Source organism: Dicentrarchus labrax, unplaced genomic scaffold, assembly GCF_905237075.1.
Source record: "Dicentrarchus labrax unplaced genomic scaffold, dlabrax2021, whole genome shotgun sequence".
Taxonomy (NCBI): domain Eukaryota; kingdom Metazoa; phylum Chordata; class Actinopteri; family Moronidae; genus Dicentrarchus; species Dicentrarchus labrax.
Genome location: NW_026136703.1, coordinates 2,923,761 through 2,941,664, shown reverse-complemented (window position 1 = coordinate 2,941,664; position 17,904 = coordinate 2,923,761). Strand labels below are relative to the sequence as shown.

At 40.6% G+C, this 17,904-nt stretch overlaps 2 protein-coding genes across 4 annotated transcripts in view; one reads left to right on the top strand and one right to left on the bottom strand.

The window, feature by feature from the left end:
* The window catches only part of atp10d (ATPase phospholipid transporting 10D), a 39,970-nt gene extending 27,559 nt beyond the window's left edge, over positions 1 to 12,411 (bottom strand). For all 3 annotated transcript variants that reach the window (XR_007881443.1, XR_007881449.1, XM_051383616.1), the window contains exons 1-3: positions 12,396 to 12,411; positions 11,320 to 11,424; positions 609 to 946 (exon numbers count right to left, since the gene is read on the bottom strand). Coding sequence is in view for 1 of the 3 variants with exons in the window: in XM_051383616.1 (XP_051239576.1) it covers positions 609 to 895 (287 nt within the window). In the remaining 2 variants the exon portion in view is untranslated. The remainder of the gene's footprint in view (positions 1 to 608; positions 947 to 11,319; positions 11,425 to 12,395) is intronic.
* commd8 (COMM domain containing 8) lies at positions 11,896 to 17,061 on the top strand. Its single transcript, XM_051384334.1, has 5 exons — positions 11,896 to 12,002; positions 12,972 to 13,127; positions 13,500 to 13,652; positions 14,204 to 14,359; positions 16,838 to 17,061. The coding sequence occupies exons 1-5, from the start codon at positions 11,958 to 11,960 to the stop codon at positions 16,856 to 16,858; spliced, it is 531 nt and encodes a 176-aa protein (XP_051240294.1). The 5' UTR covers positions 11,896 to 11,957; the 3' UTR covers positions 16,859 to 17,061.
* Positions 17,062 to 17,904: the final 843 nt, after the last annotated feature.

Here is a 17,904-nt window from a genome sequence, read left to right as displayed (position 1 = left end):
TACAGCGCAGGGTTGTATAAAGAAATTCAGATTCTCTATAGCATTGTCATCATTTCCGCTCATTTAAGAGACCAAAACTAAACCAATGTGCAACAAATTCTGGGACAGTGAATACCTAAAAGAATACAATGGCTGTGTAAATGTTGACAAAAGCTGCATGTGGTGGATTTGATCTTGAAATGAGGACAAAGGCAGAGAAAGTCACCTGTGAAATGGGACACAACTTTAGGGTTGTTTTGCAGGATTAAATGTCTGAACTGTGGGTCCATTCCATCGGAAAGAAACAAAATGAACGATTTCATTCACATTCAGATGTTTAATCTGCATCATTATCATCTACAGCGACTTGGAACATGATGAACCTCCAACGTGGGAAACCAAAAGGCTGCCTAGAGGAACACATTCCAACATGCAGAACACTGCATTCTTTGGAAAGTAGTTAGCATATACGAAAACTGTATGCTTCATGAATGGCCTAAAACTTGCAGAAACACTGGTACTGTATAGTTTCAATTTAAATAAGCTTTATCAAAGTTAGAGGGTTTCCTGCGTAATGGAAAATGAAATTAAAATGTATTTTGTGCTGCTTGTACAAGTAAAAATCTGACCTGTGGAACTGCTGGAACAGGTTCATGGGGATGAAAGTCAACAAGCTGTATTTGGTAGTGCGGATGGCATTGCCCTTGTAGCTTTTGTAGACGGCTTCGTACTCCTGCTGGTGGGGCCCGTGGCGGGCAAACACCGTTCTCCGCTTCCCGATGACTCTATGCGGGGAGCTGTGGGCGTCCAGTGAGCTTTTGTTGGGCAGCCCATCGGGAGCAGAGTACCAGCCTCGCCCCGAGTCTCCTGCCAGCAGCTGCCGACAGCGATGCTGCACCCAGTGGAGCCGCTCCATCTACGCGGCAGAGGCCCTAGCTGAGCTGCGAGAGTTCACAATGTCCTCATCCTGCAGAGAGAAAACCACAAAATCATTGAGGGGCTTGTTATCCATGCTGTCTGCAAGTTCCAAGGATCAGTCTGGTGTTCTATATGTTTGTAATTGTCAACAAAACCCATAAAAAGACCAAAACCAACAATGTTTTAGTCTGTCTTCATTATTATTAAATTCACAATTAACATTCAGAAGTTGGTTTACAGTATTTATGTTGTTCACAATCCAATTATGCAAGAAGAGGGTTGTGTTTCTGTATGAGAGTGATACAACTGTGAGAACTAGAGATAAAGTCCTGTCTGGCTGTCCCTGAGCAGTGCCTGTGGCAGGCAGACTGCACAGAGAACTCTGTATCCTGTTTGTGTATCCTGTGCACATCAGTGATTAGCTGTGTTTCGAATGTATCACAAGATTTTGAGTAATTCAGCAGAAGAAATTTAAACCTAGAAAACAAACTAATACACCGGGAGAACAGTGACAGATTTGAAACTGTGTTGGAGAAACACTGCAAAAAGACTGCTGTAGTTGTGAAGATGGAAAATTCGTTTGCAGAGATCTGAAATTTTCTTGAGCCTATCAAAACATTCTCCAAGCCTTCAAAACTTTGTTTTAATCTTGCATAACATTTTTTATTAGATTTGAAGCTTTCAAACAGTTTTAGCCTTTCAAAGCTTCTTTTTCTTCTGTTTTGAAATATGACTTTCACACCAACTAACTACCTAACCATGACAATATTTTAACCATAACTTATTTGCCATAGAAGTAATCTTTACCTATAGCCGAAACCATACTGTGGTTTCCATGCACAGATAATTTATATAAAAAACTATAACGTTGGGGCTGGATGTTAAAATTTTTTTATCAACATTGTACCTGGAAATAAGGTTCCAAAGACAAAGAACGGTGGTGAACACACAGTAATAGTGTGAAAGACACTTTCTTCCAAATAATTCATCCATGTCATGTCTTTTGAACAACCCACAGACCATGTCAGTGTAACCCTGCCTTGTTTACAACACAAACCCAGAGGGGAACGCACATGCAATATGAAACACAGAAGGGCTAATGTTTGAGCATGTGATGCAACAGGCCTCCAGTAGTTCTGGGAGGAAACTTTTCCGACACGTTTCCACAACGCTTTTGTCTTGTTGACCAAGCCCTCAAGCAGAGGAAGTAGGAACTGTGACAACAGAACGGGAACATGTGAGTGGCCTTACAGAGAGACACCTGACCTAACAATGCTTTATTCTAATGAGCTGTCTAACATTACACTGACACAAAAGCAGGTATACTGCATGGTTTAGTCATCTCTAAGTGACATCCAAACTTACATTTATAAGGTCTTACACATTGTTTTTCTGAACAGTTGATAGCAAAAATGCAAAGTGGGGTTAAACGCATGAGTGGAATTACAAGAACATGGGGTGGCATTGGAAGAATCTGCTGTCATGCATTACAATACATTAAATCAGCTCCTCCTAAACAGTCTGAAAGCTATTCTCTCACTGTGATGTACTGACAGTTTGGAAATAGATAATCTGGATAAGCTTTTTCCAAGAAGAAACATGTTTGGGACGGTAAGTGCAAATATACAGCAGGACAAACATGCTGCACAGGCAGGTTTCTAACTCCTCATTTTCTACACTAATTCAAGGTCTGAGATAACCACGAAAAATACTCCACACAAGAACTAGATTTGCAGTAGGCCTCTTCCTAACAAAAAGAAAATTAATGCGTGAATTCACAATAGCTGTGACCATGTGTTCATGCATTAATGCCAAAGGGTAGGGACATTTTTGTGGACTGACAAACAATCAACTAACTGACTGACCATTAAAGTGAGCTACAGACCTGCTGGTGGCAACTGAAAAAATAAAAAAGCATATCAACTCCTACAGCTTCAATGAATAACACGTATTTAGACTTTTTCAAAACTCTTCACACAGTCAGCACAACAGCAGTCAATGTGGACTAAACTGTGAATCACAAAATAATCACATCTTTCAAAACCGTTTTCTCACTCAAACTCAACCACCAAACCTCTGGGTATTTACAGTCCATTTTATACATTTACATACACTACTCTTTTCAAAACTGTTACATTTACATTCAACATAACTAAAAAGGAAATTGCGCTCCTACTTGGGACACTGAATGCCTATTTTCATTTCTTGATGGATTTAAAGAAAGACCTGTACCAAGTGAGGAAAGAGGGCAAGTCAGGGGAAATCCAGAGTCCGATGTGGTATTTCACTGTTCTCTTCCAGTCACAGACTGGTTTACAGTCCATCTGAGGATAGTGTCACTTTTCCTTCCCCCTTACTCTCCAATCCTCAACCGCACAGAGGAATTCTTCTCCTTGTGGAGGCGGAAAGGTTACGACCACCAGCCGCATGATCCGATGTCTCCGTTGGACACAATGAATGCTGGATGTGTGAACCCGTCTGCAGAAGATTGCCAAGGACAGATCAGACATCAAAAAGATTCTTTCTCAGGTGGATTTCAAGAGAAGACAAAAGGTGTCAAATTCGAAGACGGAGTTAACTGTGTAATTCTATATCTGCAGCTATTCTTTACAAGTATGTATAGTTAATATATGTGTGGTTTTGTATTGCATCACTGGAATTACACTTCCATAATAATACCTCTACAATTCTATAACCATGTTTTATAACTCTATTATTTAATGCTTTCACTGACATCAATACCACTCTATAAACTATCAGTGAATCATCAATTTTCATGCTCTGCTTTTTCTTGTTTTGTCTTTTGTCTTTTGTCACATTTAGTTTAGAAATCTGTGTTTTTATTAAATCCTTTGTTTTTTTCACAAAAGATTTCCACTGTTTCATTTTGTGCACTTGGAATTACTTAATGGAATCTTGGTTTATGATAGATAAATAAAAGAATAAAGAATAGAATTGTCAGTATAAAATGACTGACATAGCTTTGGGAAACAAATGTTGTATTCTGGCACGAGAATTGATCCTGAGTTGTGTATCAGGTGTACAAGTGAACTCTGTACAGAAATAAGACTTAAACTGCCCTCCTTCCCATGGAGCTCTCTCACAGAGCTCTGTGACATGCCTAACCTGTCATTAACTAACTGTCATTCTCAGCACATGGGTGAGATAATGACTTACACTGATAGGAGATAACAACTGAAGCTACGGCACATACTGTCTTCTTTTACAATGTCAAAGCAAATACAGGACACAGTCTTGCAGGCAGCACAAATATAGGGGTTGATGATCAGGGCCGGATCTAGGGCCTGTCCTCACGAATACGTTTTTCTCGATTCCGGATGAATACTTTATCATATCGGCCTCGCGTCCAGACGGATACAGCGTTTTTGGGGTGTGAAAACAGTATTTTTTGGAAACGGGTCCCAGAGTGGGAAAATCCGAAAACGCCTGACTGCCCGGAGTTGTCAGGACGGCGAAACAGATTTTTTCCGAAACGATGACGGATTAGCCCCGCCTCTCTAGCCTTTAACCTCAGCCGCCGCCGCTAGAAGCGTCATAACAACAACAACAATGACGGACTTAAAGCACCAGTGTGTGAGATTAAGTTGCATCTAGCTGTTTAGTTGCACATCACAACTTTGTCGCTTCACCCTCCCCTTCCAAGCATGTAGGAGAAACTACGGTGACGGTGAACCGTGCAAAAAAGCAGCCCCATCTAGAGCCAGTGTTTGGTTTGTCCGTTCTTTGCGACTGTAGAAACATTGTGGTTCAATGTGGTGGACTATGATATTGCTTTTCTGCCAATAGATCCTCTTAAATGTTACACACTGGACCTTAAGGTCAATAAAAAAAATTAAATAAATATCAAAACATTTGTAAATAAAACAATTTATTGATATCTCACCTTTAGATATTTCTATTCAGTGCTTTACTGATGTGCCACAATAATGTTTTTGAGTTCAAATATCTTCATTGGGGGCTTTCCTAAGCAAATATTGATGTATGTGAATGTTTATGATTAAATCAGCAAATATTTCTGCCACCCCTTAAAGTCTCCATGCCACCCTCTGGCTCATGAATATTTCTCTAGATCCACCCTGTCGATACTTCTGTAATTAGCTATATAGAAATATTGTTAAGTCTGTTCTAAAAATGTTCCTGTTTTTACTGTAGATGAAGTGAACTTGAAAAAGTCCCAGCCTGCACTGTACATGGCATCACAGGTCCAACACTTCCTACTAATAACTAGTTCTAAACATGTTTTTGGAGAAGTGAAAGTAAAATCTAAGCTTACTTCATCAAATCAAAAGCAACAGGGGGTTAACCACGCACTGTGTAATAGAATAGCTGTTTTTTAGTGGTTACTGATCTTCAAAGCTCATATACTGGTACACCAGTCTCTACGGAAGAAGATTAGAAAAATCTGAGTTCTGATTTTAAAGTTTAAAAAACCCAAGTCAAACACATTTTTCATATGTGGCCCTAATCCTCTTCCGTAAGTCTCTAATACTGACTTCCCAACAAGGAAGTTGGGCTGGTTCGGAGCTGGGGTCTAATATCAAACCAGTTCTTTGTGTTTCAACAGCTAAGCTAAGAGTCGGCTCCGGAACGGGAAAACTGGTTCCAGCATGGCACCACCATTTTGTTGGTCCAAGAACCACCCACAACAGGAGCTGGATACTCCTTGTGGCCAGCTAGCTATGTATTTATCAGCTGTTTAGCACATATAAACAGACAGTAACACTGAACTACATAGCTAGCCAGCTAGCTGTTGGTTATTATGCAGGAGAGCATTATGTTTCGTTTGAAAGAAGTTTGTAAATGTATTGTTACTTCAACATTAGTCATATTTATGTGACAAAATAATACTACTAAGTAAGTAGCTATTTACTTAGTAGTACTATTAGCAACAATAGCTAATGTTGGAGACATGTACAGTGGCTCTGTGGTCGCTCTCTAGCCCGTGGAAAAGTAAAGCAGTTCTTAGAAGGTTCTTAAACCAACTGACACTAGCATCAGTCCAGAACTAGCACTATGTTCTGTTGGGGGAAAGGGCCTGCTGTTTGGTGCTAAGTAGGTAGCGTTCATTAGTGCTTATCAGTGTTTTTTGGCAGGGAACAGCTGCCTGCTTCCTGGGACCACGCTGATGACTCGGACTCTGACAATGGGCCTTAAACAGCCTCCCTCCACTCTTCTTCTTCCACGCTACCCGCCACATGGTGGAACCGGCTGCAAGGGATTTGCTCCTATTCAGCCACAAGACATTAGTGAGCTCCGACACTGATGTTGGCTGATAAGGTCTGGCTCACAGTCAGCAGCATTCCAGTTCAACCCCAAAGGTGTACAATGGGCTCTGTGCAGCCCAGTCGAGTTCTTCCACGGCAAACTGGGAAAAAGCATTTCTTTATGGAGCTTGCCTTGTGCACACAGGCACTGCCATGTTGAAAAAGGAATGGAAACAAACTGTTGAGACAAAGTCAGAAGAAATACTAGTTTCTGTATAACTCTGAATACATCCAATTTGTAATAATGTTTGAGAAACTCTAATATGTCTGACTTGGGATGTCATAATATTTAAAGGTTCAGTGTGTAACATTTAGGAGGATCTATTGGCAGAAATGGAATATAATATTCATAGCTATGTTTTCATAAGTGTATAATCATCTGAAAATAAGAATCATTGTGCTTTCATTACCTTAAAATGAGCCGTTTTTATCTACAGAGGGAGCAGCCTTCCATGGAGTCCGCCATGTCGAACTACCATGTTTCTACAGCAGCCGAGAAGGGACAAACCAAACACTGGCTCCAGATAGGAAGGTTTGTTTTTTTCGGGGCCACTGCAGTTTCTCCTATGTGTTTGGAAGGAGAGGGTGGAGCAAGGGAGTTGTGATCTGCAACTACACTGCTAGATAAATCCTACACACTGGACCTTTAAGTACCTAAAAACGCAAACAAATATGGACAAGTCGCAAAGGCCAAAGTCAAGCTTTAAAGGATACAGTGCTATATTGTCAGTATTTTTAACCATCACACAACTAACTCTGCAGTTTTCACTTGTCATAAACAATAGGGTGCCCGAGTGTCCAGTGGCGGAACTAGACTTTTATACAAGGGGTGGCGAGAGGGTGGTCAAGGCTTCATGAGGGGGCCATATACTAGGCCTAATAAAGGAAAATCCTGGGAATACCGTACATGGGTCGCCAGCTCTACCGACTGAGCTAACCTGATATTATTTAACCTTACTTAACATGGCTTCTTGACTGTTGAGTTAAACTCAGGAAAAAGAGCTTTATGACGGACGGAAGTGGCTGGAGGAAATGGACCTAAGTTGTACATTCAGTTTCTGTCGCACCGTCATTCATTCAGAAAATTAAAAACACCCGTGGGAAAAGTCGGTTTCTTGGCAAAACAAAGAGAAGGCTGCCACTAGACGCAACACTCAGCTCAAGGATCAAATAAAGACGCCATTGGTATGAGAATTAATGAATGACTTGCCTGGCTAGTTTCATGTTGGGAGCTGCCCGGGCTGCTGATATCTGGGCTGGGGTCTGTCTGTGCCTGATCTGTGCCTGGTTAGTTTTTTTTTAGCAAAAGAGTTGGAAATATCTTCCTTCCTCTTCATTGTTATCTGTTTATTCTGCCTTCTCTGTTTGTGTTTAAAAATCTCGCTGTTTTCGACGTGACGTGCAGTGACCTGTCAATCAACTGGGGTGGCACCCAGGGTGTCCAGTCAGGGCCAGTGCTACCCCGGCCACCCCTCTAGCTCCGCCCCTGCGAGTGTCCTATTTTTTGTGGGACTGCACAGCATTTTTATCCCCACATTTATTCCCACATATCGGCACTGAGTCCCTCATTTGATTGTTTTTCAAAAGTCAAACCCTTGCAGGGCAGACACTTTTCTAAATTTTGGCTTTCATCCAAAGCAGTGAAGGCTGTCATCTCGGGGCTGTTTGATGTCACTCAAACTACGCACAAGTAGGTCAAGTGGAGGTTACCCTGTCACCGTTTTGCTACGCTACGCCCAACGGGAAAACTGAGAGTCTCCACAAAGTCACAAGCTATGCAGACTCAGGTGGCATATAATGGAAAGTTCCACATAGAAAAGGAAATGGTGGAAAGCGACTAATGCGTAAATCCTTACCGAATATTACAATTGAACTTCCTTTTATGCTGACTGGATTTAATGTATTTAGCATAAACAATCAAGGTAAGCACCATACAGGCCAGGCTTGTGGTTCCGCTGTTTTATCTGAACGCACAGAAATGGGAAATATATGGGCTGATTTTTGTGTCAGTAGAAACTGAATCTGAACTGCTCAACTTGAATAATTGCATTAAAAAACTGAATAGCATAATTTGAATTTGTATTGTTAAACTTGAATAACTGTATTGAAAAACTGAATAGCATCATTTGAATTTGAATTTATGAGTTTGAAACTGAATTTGAGCCTCACTAAATATTCAACTTTGTATGTACTTTCAAATTCAGTTCTCTAAATTCAAATGTCGTAATCTCAACTCAATTTCAAACCACTAGATTACACATTTAAGGTCACAGACGGGTCAAGGTGTTCAGGAAGAGCAATCGAGTGCAGATGCACAGAGCTCCTTTTTGGCTAAGCAGCACGTTTGTTTTGACCATTTCCTGCTAACGTAGTTATTGTTTGTTCAAACATTTAACAAACATTTAACAAACAATAACTACGTTAGCATCACTGAGGCTCCTAGAGCTAACAATGGTTAGCATGTGCTAGCGTTACACGAACAATGAAAAACAGCATAAATTCTTAAAAACACTTCCAGTGACTTCCTCTGCTGTCTCTCCACAGACAGTTGGTACAATCCACAGTGACTTCCTCTGCCGTCTCTCCACAGACAGTTGGTACAATCCCTCTTTCAGGAACAGTCTTTCAGCCAGTCCACTGTTGTACTGACCGAGGTTGTGAAAACAGTCCGACACAAAGTGGTTCACACACAAAACCAAAATAAAAAAAAACACCAAAATACAATTATGAACCTGAAAAGAGGAATAATATGTCTCCTTTAATCATGTTGTTCTCTAGCCAATGTCTACAGGTCCAGGAAATGGTCAAAACAAACGTGCTGCTTAGCCAAAAAGGAGCTCTGTGCATCTGCACTCGATTGCTCTTCCTGAACACCTTGACCCGTCTGTGACCTTAAAAGTGTAATCTAGTGGTTTGAAACTGGGTTGAGATTAAGGGCGTTTTCACACATACCTCATTTGGTCCGGACCAACATTGTAGGTGAGAAAGGTGCCACGGACAACGGTCCGGATCAAAAGACCAACATTTGGTCCGAACTAAAGAGGTGGTCTCGGTCCGGATCAAACTGAACCATGGTTCGGTTTGTTTACAGTATGAAAACACTTTTTGGATGGTTCGGACTTTCGGACCAATTACAGGAAGTTAGGCATACGTACCATAGAAGAAGAAGAAAAACGGAAGAAAACCCCCGCCAGAACAAGCAAAAATGAGTCGTGGAAGTACGTGGGGAGAGGAGGAGATTATATGTTTAATTTCAATTTGCTCAGACGAAAACACTAAAAGTCAGTTAGAAAACACTCACAAAAATGCCGACATTTACAAAACATTTTCTGAGCGGATGAAAGAGACAGGGTACGTATTTTGCACTACGAGAACGTACATTTCTGGCGAGTATTGTGCTTGCAGTTGGTGCTGACGTTGTTGCTGCTGGTAGTAATACCATAATAATGCAATTGGGATTTACTCATTCATTTGTTCATTCATTTTCATTCATACGGAAAAGACTACCCGCCAAAATGACAACACGCCAATGTCAGACGCATGCCCGTCTACTCACCAATCAAAGGGAGACGCAACACACGTACGTTGTGACGACACGCTGTAGGTATGTCATGGAAATTTCTTTAGTTTATTTTACCGAAAATAACGGGATCAAATGTATTCAATGTAATTAAACATGAACGTTGTGAAAACGCCCTAAGACATTTGAATTTAGAGAACTGAAACTGAATTTAGAAAACTGAATTTGAAAGTACATAAAAAGTTGAATTTTTAGTGAGGCTCAAATTCAGTTTCAAACTAATAAATTCAAATTAAAATGATGCTATTCAGATTCAGTTTTTCAATACAGTTATTCAAGTTGAGCAATTCAGATTCAGTTTCTACTGACACAAAAATCAGCCCATAGACCAGATGATAGGCTTTATGTTCGGAAAAAATATCACATTGCAATTATTTTATATAGATTATATATACATATAGATATATAGATATTAGGTTTGTGATATGACATTGGAGATTTGTAGGCCAGAGCCTCTCTGCAGCCCTACAGTACTTCATTATAATGCTGTTCTATGACACTTCTGTGATTTGGATTCCCATACTCTGTTTGACCACAAGTAGTGTAACCTTAATTGGTATCATTGGTTGGCTGCCGTGGAAAAGCTCTACAGACTACAGTTTTCCTCTAGCAACATTAATTTGGCCACAGCACAGGCTAAAACACTATTACATTTTCCCAAGACAATACAGACTTTTTCCAGGATCTTAAATCATTTTAATCAATTTCCAGGTGGTTCACTGAGCAGAAAACGAGTCTCTAAATGTCCAGGTTTTCCAGGATGTGTGGGAACCCTGCACCTTTGTGAAGGTTCTGATGTTCAGTTCTTGTTGAAACTGTATTTTACCTACGTCATTTACCTCAATATAACACAACAAAGTTCAACCGGAGCAAAAACTACACCAGATCCTTCAGAAATGGAGGATTTGACAGCAGGACTGTCACATTTGACTGCATTAGCCTTCAGCTACATGTGGACCTAATAACCTGAGTTTTACACCTGCCTTCAAAAAGCTGCATGTTTATGTTTGCCTATGTTGTGTCAACATTATTTGCAGTATGTGTGGCTAATCTTGTCTCAGCTCCAGTATCAGTGATCTCTCCCACAGTGGACTTTGTGTTTGCCTTGCACATAGCAACTGACCCTTCCCTTCCCATAACCCACACCCTATATCAGCACCCACTGGGTGCATGATCTGAGGCCAACTTCTACCATTAAAGTTAAACTGGACACACAACTGCAGCACTGTATAAGACTGAGACTGCACTGTAGCCTGGCACCACGCCCGTTTGTCCAACTTATCTGAGGGTCTCCACCTGAGTCTGCACTAACCTCTCACTGCTGTGTCAACAGTAGAAGCTGAGGAAATAGAATGTTACACACAGCTAGGATTCTTTGGCTTTTTAGCGCTCACAGTTGTATGATGGAGGATGAACTGTTGACCCTTCAGTGTCGGTAACGCCACAGAATAAAAACAGAAAGTGTCTCTATTACTGCTCAGACAGGAGCGTCCAACAGGAAGACCCTACATTGTTATTCACCATTACTGCGACATGATAGCGACATACAACACTTACCCTGCCGTCTCTCTCCATACGCTGCCTGTTGAAGCAGCAGCTAGCCGAGCTGTGAGTCGCTTACTCGGTCACATCGCCGTTTTCACGGTGAGACGGTCTGACTGCCTGCAACACACAAAGCAGGATGTGCAATACTTCCGCTTCCCCGTGTGGCGACTTCCAGCAGAACCCCATTGACAAATTGTTCCATTTTAAATTTCCATCGGTATCAACGATAATGTATGCATAGTTTAATAGAAGCTGATGGACAGTAAGACTTATTGTGTGTTGGTATTACATTCGGCATCAACATGATTCATCGTACACATTTTATTAAGTACATTTACACATTTGGTGTTAGGTCCCTCTGCCTGTTGCCCAACTCGCCAACGACATCAAGGTCACACTAAATAGGTACATTTTCAAATGGAGTTCGGTATTACTCCATTTAATTCTCTATATAGTAGACAGTTTTTACAGAAGTTCACGGCAAAACACAAATATATGCGTACAGCACAGAATTCCCATCTGCTTACGGTATATGTGCATAGTAAAATGTCATGGGATTGGTGAAGTTTATGTTTCCAAGGCACATGAACGCAGCGTAGTCTACCACGTGACTGACATCAGCTGACCAGCAGGCGGAACCGAATGAAAACATGGTGGTTTTACTCAGCAGGTTAGCTGTCACAGACTGTCTGAGAGTAAGTACCGAGCGTTGTGATCGCGTATAAAGAGACTCATGTAGGGTTCGAACTGTGTGATGGAGCTGCTTTACACTGAGAGCTTACCTCAGTGTGTCCGCCCTGCTCTGGTCATACAGCCAGTCCTTCATAGGGATCTGTTTTCTCTAACTCTTCCTCACCAGGGCGGCGGTGAAAATGATGGGTCATGTGTTTGTGTATTAGAGATCAGCTCCTAACCAGCTACTGGTCTACAAACAGGCTGCTGGTACAGTGCACATGTTGTATAGTCGCCTCCAACTAGATGTGAATTGGGAGTATTTACAGTGTGCCACCACAGTTATTATAGATATCAAATCCATTCATTCATTCATTAACCATTTCGTTTTAAAGGGACTTAAATACACCGTTTACCTCTCACGTGCAGTGCTGTGCGTCCATCCAGATGGTTTTGGTGTGAGTTGCTGAGTTTTGGAGATATCTGCCCTCTCTCTAATGTAATGGAACCGGACGGCACTCAGTAACGGACAAACTAACACATTTGAGAAAACATGATATTCTACCTAAATGGACAGAAACCATCTTTAGGAAACAGTATTTGACGTGTACTGTTTTCTGCTACATGTTGGCAGTGGGCTTTATGGCCTATACTGCAGTCAGCCACCAGGGGGCGATAGAGATGTTTTGGTTTCACGTTTGGAGATCTGTCAAGTTGTCCATCTTTATGCCTTACAGCATCACTGCACAGATTGATTTGGTGATCATTTTCTCGATTATTTGATTAGTTACTTGGTCCAGCACGTGGTGAAATGTTCACAGAAACTAGTCACATTTGAAAAGCAAGTGTTTTTTTTGTTTTGTTTTAAAGACTTGGAGATTTATATTTGACAACTAATGGATTAATTGTTGCAGCTCTAATCCAGATCTTGTCTATTTTTTCATAATACCAAATGCCAAGTTACAATCCTGACAGTTCTGTCTGCTGTGTAGCTGTGTCACAAGGTGGTGGATGGACTGTGTGGGCGGGAGCCCCCTCGCAGGGGGGATTACAGCTCCACCTGGAGCCTGGAGGAGTGGCTGGAGCTCCTCAACTCCCTCACAGCCCTCTTCAGCCTGGCGGTGGGCAGCAACAGCTCTGATGAAGAGGTGAAACACACAGAAACAACAGGTTGAGGTTGTAGTAGGGGTAGAAGAAAATATTGATGTGTTTGAGTATCGTGATGTTTTAGATTTCACAAGCAAAGATTTGTGTCAGTGTTTGTCTTATTTATCTGTCATAGCAACATAGATTCCCTAAAATTAGATAATAAATGCCTTCCTTACAGCAATATATTACTCTTGTATCTTGTGATACATATCGCCAGATTACTTCCAATAAACAGCCCAAAGTCATAGAAAAGAAAGAAAGTTCCCTTTATTAACAGGATTGTTGCATCTTGTGTCCAAACTGTATTTTATTGCAGCAATTGGCTGCTCTCAGGTCAGATTCTCATGTCTTCTCCCTCTGGCGGTGTACAGGTGCTGGCCGGGCTGTCAGGTGTGGGCAGCAGTCACGCGGAGGCCGTGCTGAGCGTGATAAGAGCGAGACGGGAGGAGATCCGCCGCGCCCTGCTGGACAGAACCAACTCCATCTCTTCTGCTACTCTGCAGGACTTTGACTGGCAGCTTAAGGTGACTTCATGCTTTATACTTCAGCGTTTTCACTGGCTAGTTTACTCGTAATTTCTAATGTGTTTTTGATGCAAATGACATGAATAGATTAGCATTGTATCTTAAAGCTGCAGTACTTTTTATAAACTCTCACTATATCCTGACAGTAGAACATGAGGCAGATAATCTGTGAAACAATCAGGTTCCTCTGGTTCCTCCTAGTGCTCCTAATGGTATCTGTAAGAACCTACTGGGCCTGAACAAAAACAACCAATCAGAGCAGAGAAAGATGGGTTGTTGTTGAGTCCCATTCCCAGGGTGTCAAATAGAGAGGCTTTGGGACCCTGGGAATGAGACTCAACAATAAGCTACCTTCTAGCTTCCAACCCAAAATGTCTTTCTATCTTTCTTTGCTCTGATTGGTTGTTTTTGTCCCTTGCAAATACTGTTAGGAGCACTGGGAGGAGCCAGAGGAGAGAAGTAAACACAGGTATTGTGAAACACTGTCTCCAGCTGTGTGTAATTTTCACCTCTTCTGTTTCCTGTTCCTGTCTCCCGTCCTCTCCCCGCAGTTGGCTCTGTCCAGCGATAAGATCTCGTCTCTCCACACTCCTCTGCTCAGTCTCAGTCTGGACGTCAGAGAGAACAGAGCCCTCCGGTCTGTCACCATGGAGATGAACAGAGAGGAGTTAAATACGCTCATCAGTTCACTAGAGGCTGCTAATAAGGTAGACACACACACTAAATACTGTGTGTGTGTGTGTGTGTGTGTGTGTGTGTTAGGATTGGGTCTGGGATGGAACCAGTGGTGCAGTGATTTGAACTCCAGCAATATGAGAGTTGGCTCATGTGAATTTGAGTGCTGAGGGTGTGTGAATGAAATTAAATAAAAGTGATGCTACCTGTTTAAATAGACCTTTTTTCCAGCCATTTTGTGATTAAATAGTAGGGTAAACACAGGTGTTCCCAGTGATACCAATTAAGGTTCCATTCCATTTAGGTCAGGAAAGGCTCTGATACACTAAATGAATGGAACCTTAATTAGTATCACTGGGAACACCTGTGTTTACCCAACCCATTTTAAAGTAAAAATGGCTGCTGTAAAAAGGTGTATTAGTTTTAGTTACTTGATCAGTAGAGTAGTTTATTAACATTTTAAAACAATGTTTTGTGGGTAAACCTTACAGAAATGAATATTGTTTGTTTTCCGTAGCTGATACAAATGAGTAAAAGATCCTAAAAGAATAGACTAATCTACTAATCTAGCATAGCACTCCTGTGACACTGTCAGACTCACAACGGACATTTTTTAAAGAGAATATATAAACAATGTTTTTTTATTCCACACATTCTTCCTCCATGTCAAACCCCGGAGCACACATTACCCACAATGCCGCTAGTTCAGTCTAATGCAGCGTGGAGCCTCAAGCAGAGATGTAAACTCACTTCTTTCTGACACCGTTTCTGAACTCCGGACTGAGCGTGAGAAATTAGTGTACACACACACACACACACACACACACACACACACACACACTACTAGGCTCCACACCCCCAGCTTTTCACATTTTCAAACAAATAGTCTTCAGCCCCAACTAAAATCCCTTGAAGACATTTATTTCTGCTAACTTGACACAGCTTTGTCTGGAGCCACAACGTGCTTTTATACAACTTTGTTTACACGATAATGCAATAAGTTAATTTAGCAAAAAAAAATAGTTGAAACAGATTACATCAAAAGTTTTACATTTAAATTTGAACACAAACTTAATTTTGTAAGTGCATAAAGATGATGAAGCAGCTCTTCCTCTTAATTTTACGTGACACTAACTACAGAAACATTACGTTAAGTACTTATTACACGATACATTGTTTTCACAGTACAAATAGAAATTACAAAAACAAGTCAGTGTCACATTAAATTACTAAGGCTACGTGATCAAGAATGTTTATTATTTTTTAACTTGCAGACGTGCTCCCCAACACCTGGAAACACACGTGTGTAAAATAGGTGTAGTTTCCCTTTAAGGTAAAATCATGTGTTCTTAGAACCTTTTGTGCTGTTTCCATTTTGTGGCTTTTTATAGACTAAATAATGAACTGAAAAAAATAATGCAGGCCATCATTTTAAATACAAATGAATGAAGTTAGTCAAATGAGTCCTGGTAAACTCCTACAACGCTGTGTGCAGATTAAGTGACACTGCCAGGGGCCCTGAACCCAAGGTTGAGGATAACTCTGGGTCTGACTACAACAGTTTAGGCTGACTCTACTGACTGTTTATTAGTGTTTAATGTTGTGTTTAAAGAAACACTGCGTTTGTGAATCACTGCCACTATATAGTCCACAGTGATGGAGGCTGAACACTAGGTGGTGGCATTGTTACAGTACACAGCCACAGCTCTCCAGTATAATAGAGGCATACATCTTGTCATCACTAACATGACTGTCCGGATGCACTAAAAGCTTCACATTAAGGTACTGCGTTAAAAAAAACAACATACACACTCATCTCTGTATGAAGATACTGAACTCAAAAGCAGATCCCACAGTAGTTGGAGTATGAGTGACCGTTTTTTATTATTCCTCTGTAACAAGCAGAAAGAAACTGTTCAGTGTCCAGCTCTTTTAGAAAATTACTTTTTTACTTGAAAACAAAAAAAGAGGAAACTAAGTATTTGTGAGCTGTTTATCAGCTTTTCCACCAAACACTGCATGCTGCTGCTGGAAATGAGACTAATGAGAGCAGTGAGAGTGAATCGTATATTTGGGGGGCACGAAACCAAAACAATGACGTGAAAAGGCGCTAACAAAATGAATTATCAATTATCATCAGCTCTGTAGAGCTGCAGAGCTGATGATAATTCTCCATCACTACGAGTGTCACCTTTCACATTTCACACAATCATTTGATTTATTGTCAGTATAACAATATTGAGCAGTGCAGCTTTAAATATCCTCATTGTTATATTAACATTAATAGATTGAAATATATAACGTTTTTAAAATGTTGGCCCTGGGTCATTCAATCCAAAAATAAAACGATAATAGTAAAATGCCTTTAAAACACAGGCTGACTTTTACCACATTTTTACCAAACATCAAACCATCAGTAATTAATTTAGCTACAATGTCCATTTTTGGTAGTGGTAAATCTACACCGTATCAGTAAAGTGAGACGCTGATGGTGTATTTGTGTCTTTCAGGTGGTGCTGCAGTTAAAATGATGGAGAGATTGTGGACCACTGATCCCAGACAGGAAGTCCAGTGGATGGATGTTGTGCCAAGATTTTGCAATGTTGGAGACACAGAAACAGTTTTTTGTAATTCAGTGTTGAATATGAGCAGTTGAACACTCTCACTATTGTTTTTGTAATGCAGTGTTGCATCATGAATGTGTCAATGAAGTAAATGTTCCTTTGCTTTTTTATTACGTTGAATTTAATTCAACTAGTGTCCAGTTACATATGGTGCTCAGTGCTGGGCGGGTTGGTATCATTTGGAATTCTTTTTGTACAATTTGCTAATTCTCTAATTAGTTTGATTGAGATTGACAGTTTAAGTACTCTAGACTGCTAACTAATAACTATCAAAACTAAATGTCATAATTGAATAACAGCCATAGGTGCAAAATAAATGACATACAGTAGGAAGTAACTGTGGGTGCGAAGCTGCACTCATCTGTTAAGCAGACTTTGTGCTGGTATAAAGGCAGAAACTTAATATTAATGTAGAGTAGCCTACATGCAGGGCCAAACTGACACAATATTTTTTAACAGAAATAACCCACTATGTTTGCTGAATTTACAAGAAGGCATAAATAATTAAGAATATGTTGTAGGCAGCATTTCACAAAGTTAATAAAGTTTCCCCTGACTCAACAACTCATAAAAATGTGAGATTTTTCAGTGGAGTCTGGGGACTTCAGGGACACAGGAGTATGTTGCTGGTTAATTTGCCATGTTTACCCTCTACACAATTTTTTATTCTTCAGTAAATTTTGTGTAAATGGTACTTGCAAAATAAAAAAACTCCCTTTAAAAACCAGCAGCACATAGACGTTCAGATATATCTCCCTATGTCTCCCTAGAAAATGTAGAACAGTTTTCTTGGCTGCAAGAGTCATCATGTCTAATCACATTTCTATCGGACCACATACAGTACAATCTTATTAAAGCTGCAGTTGGTAACTTCATATTCACTGAAACTCTCACTATATCCTGACAGTAATACATGAGACAGATAATGTGTGAAACAATCAGGTTCCTCTGGC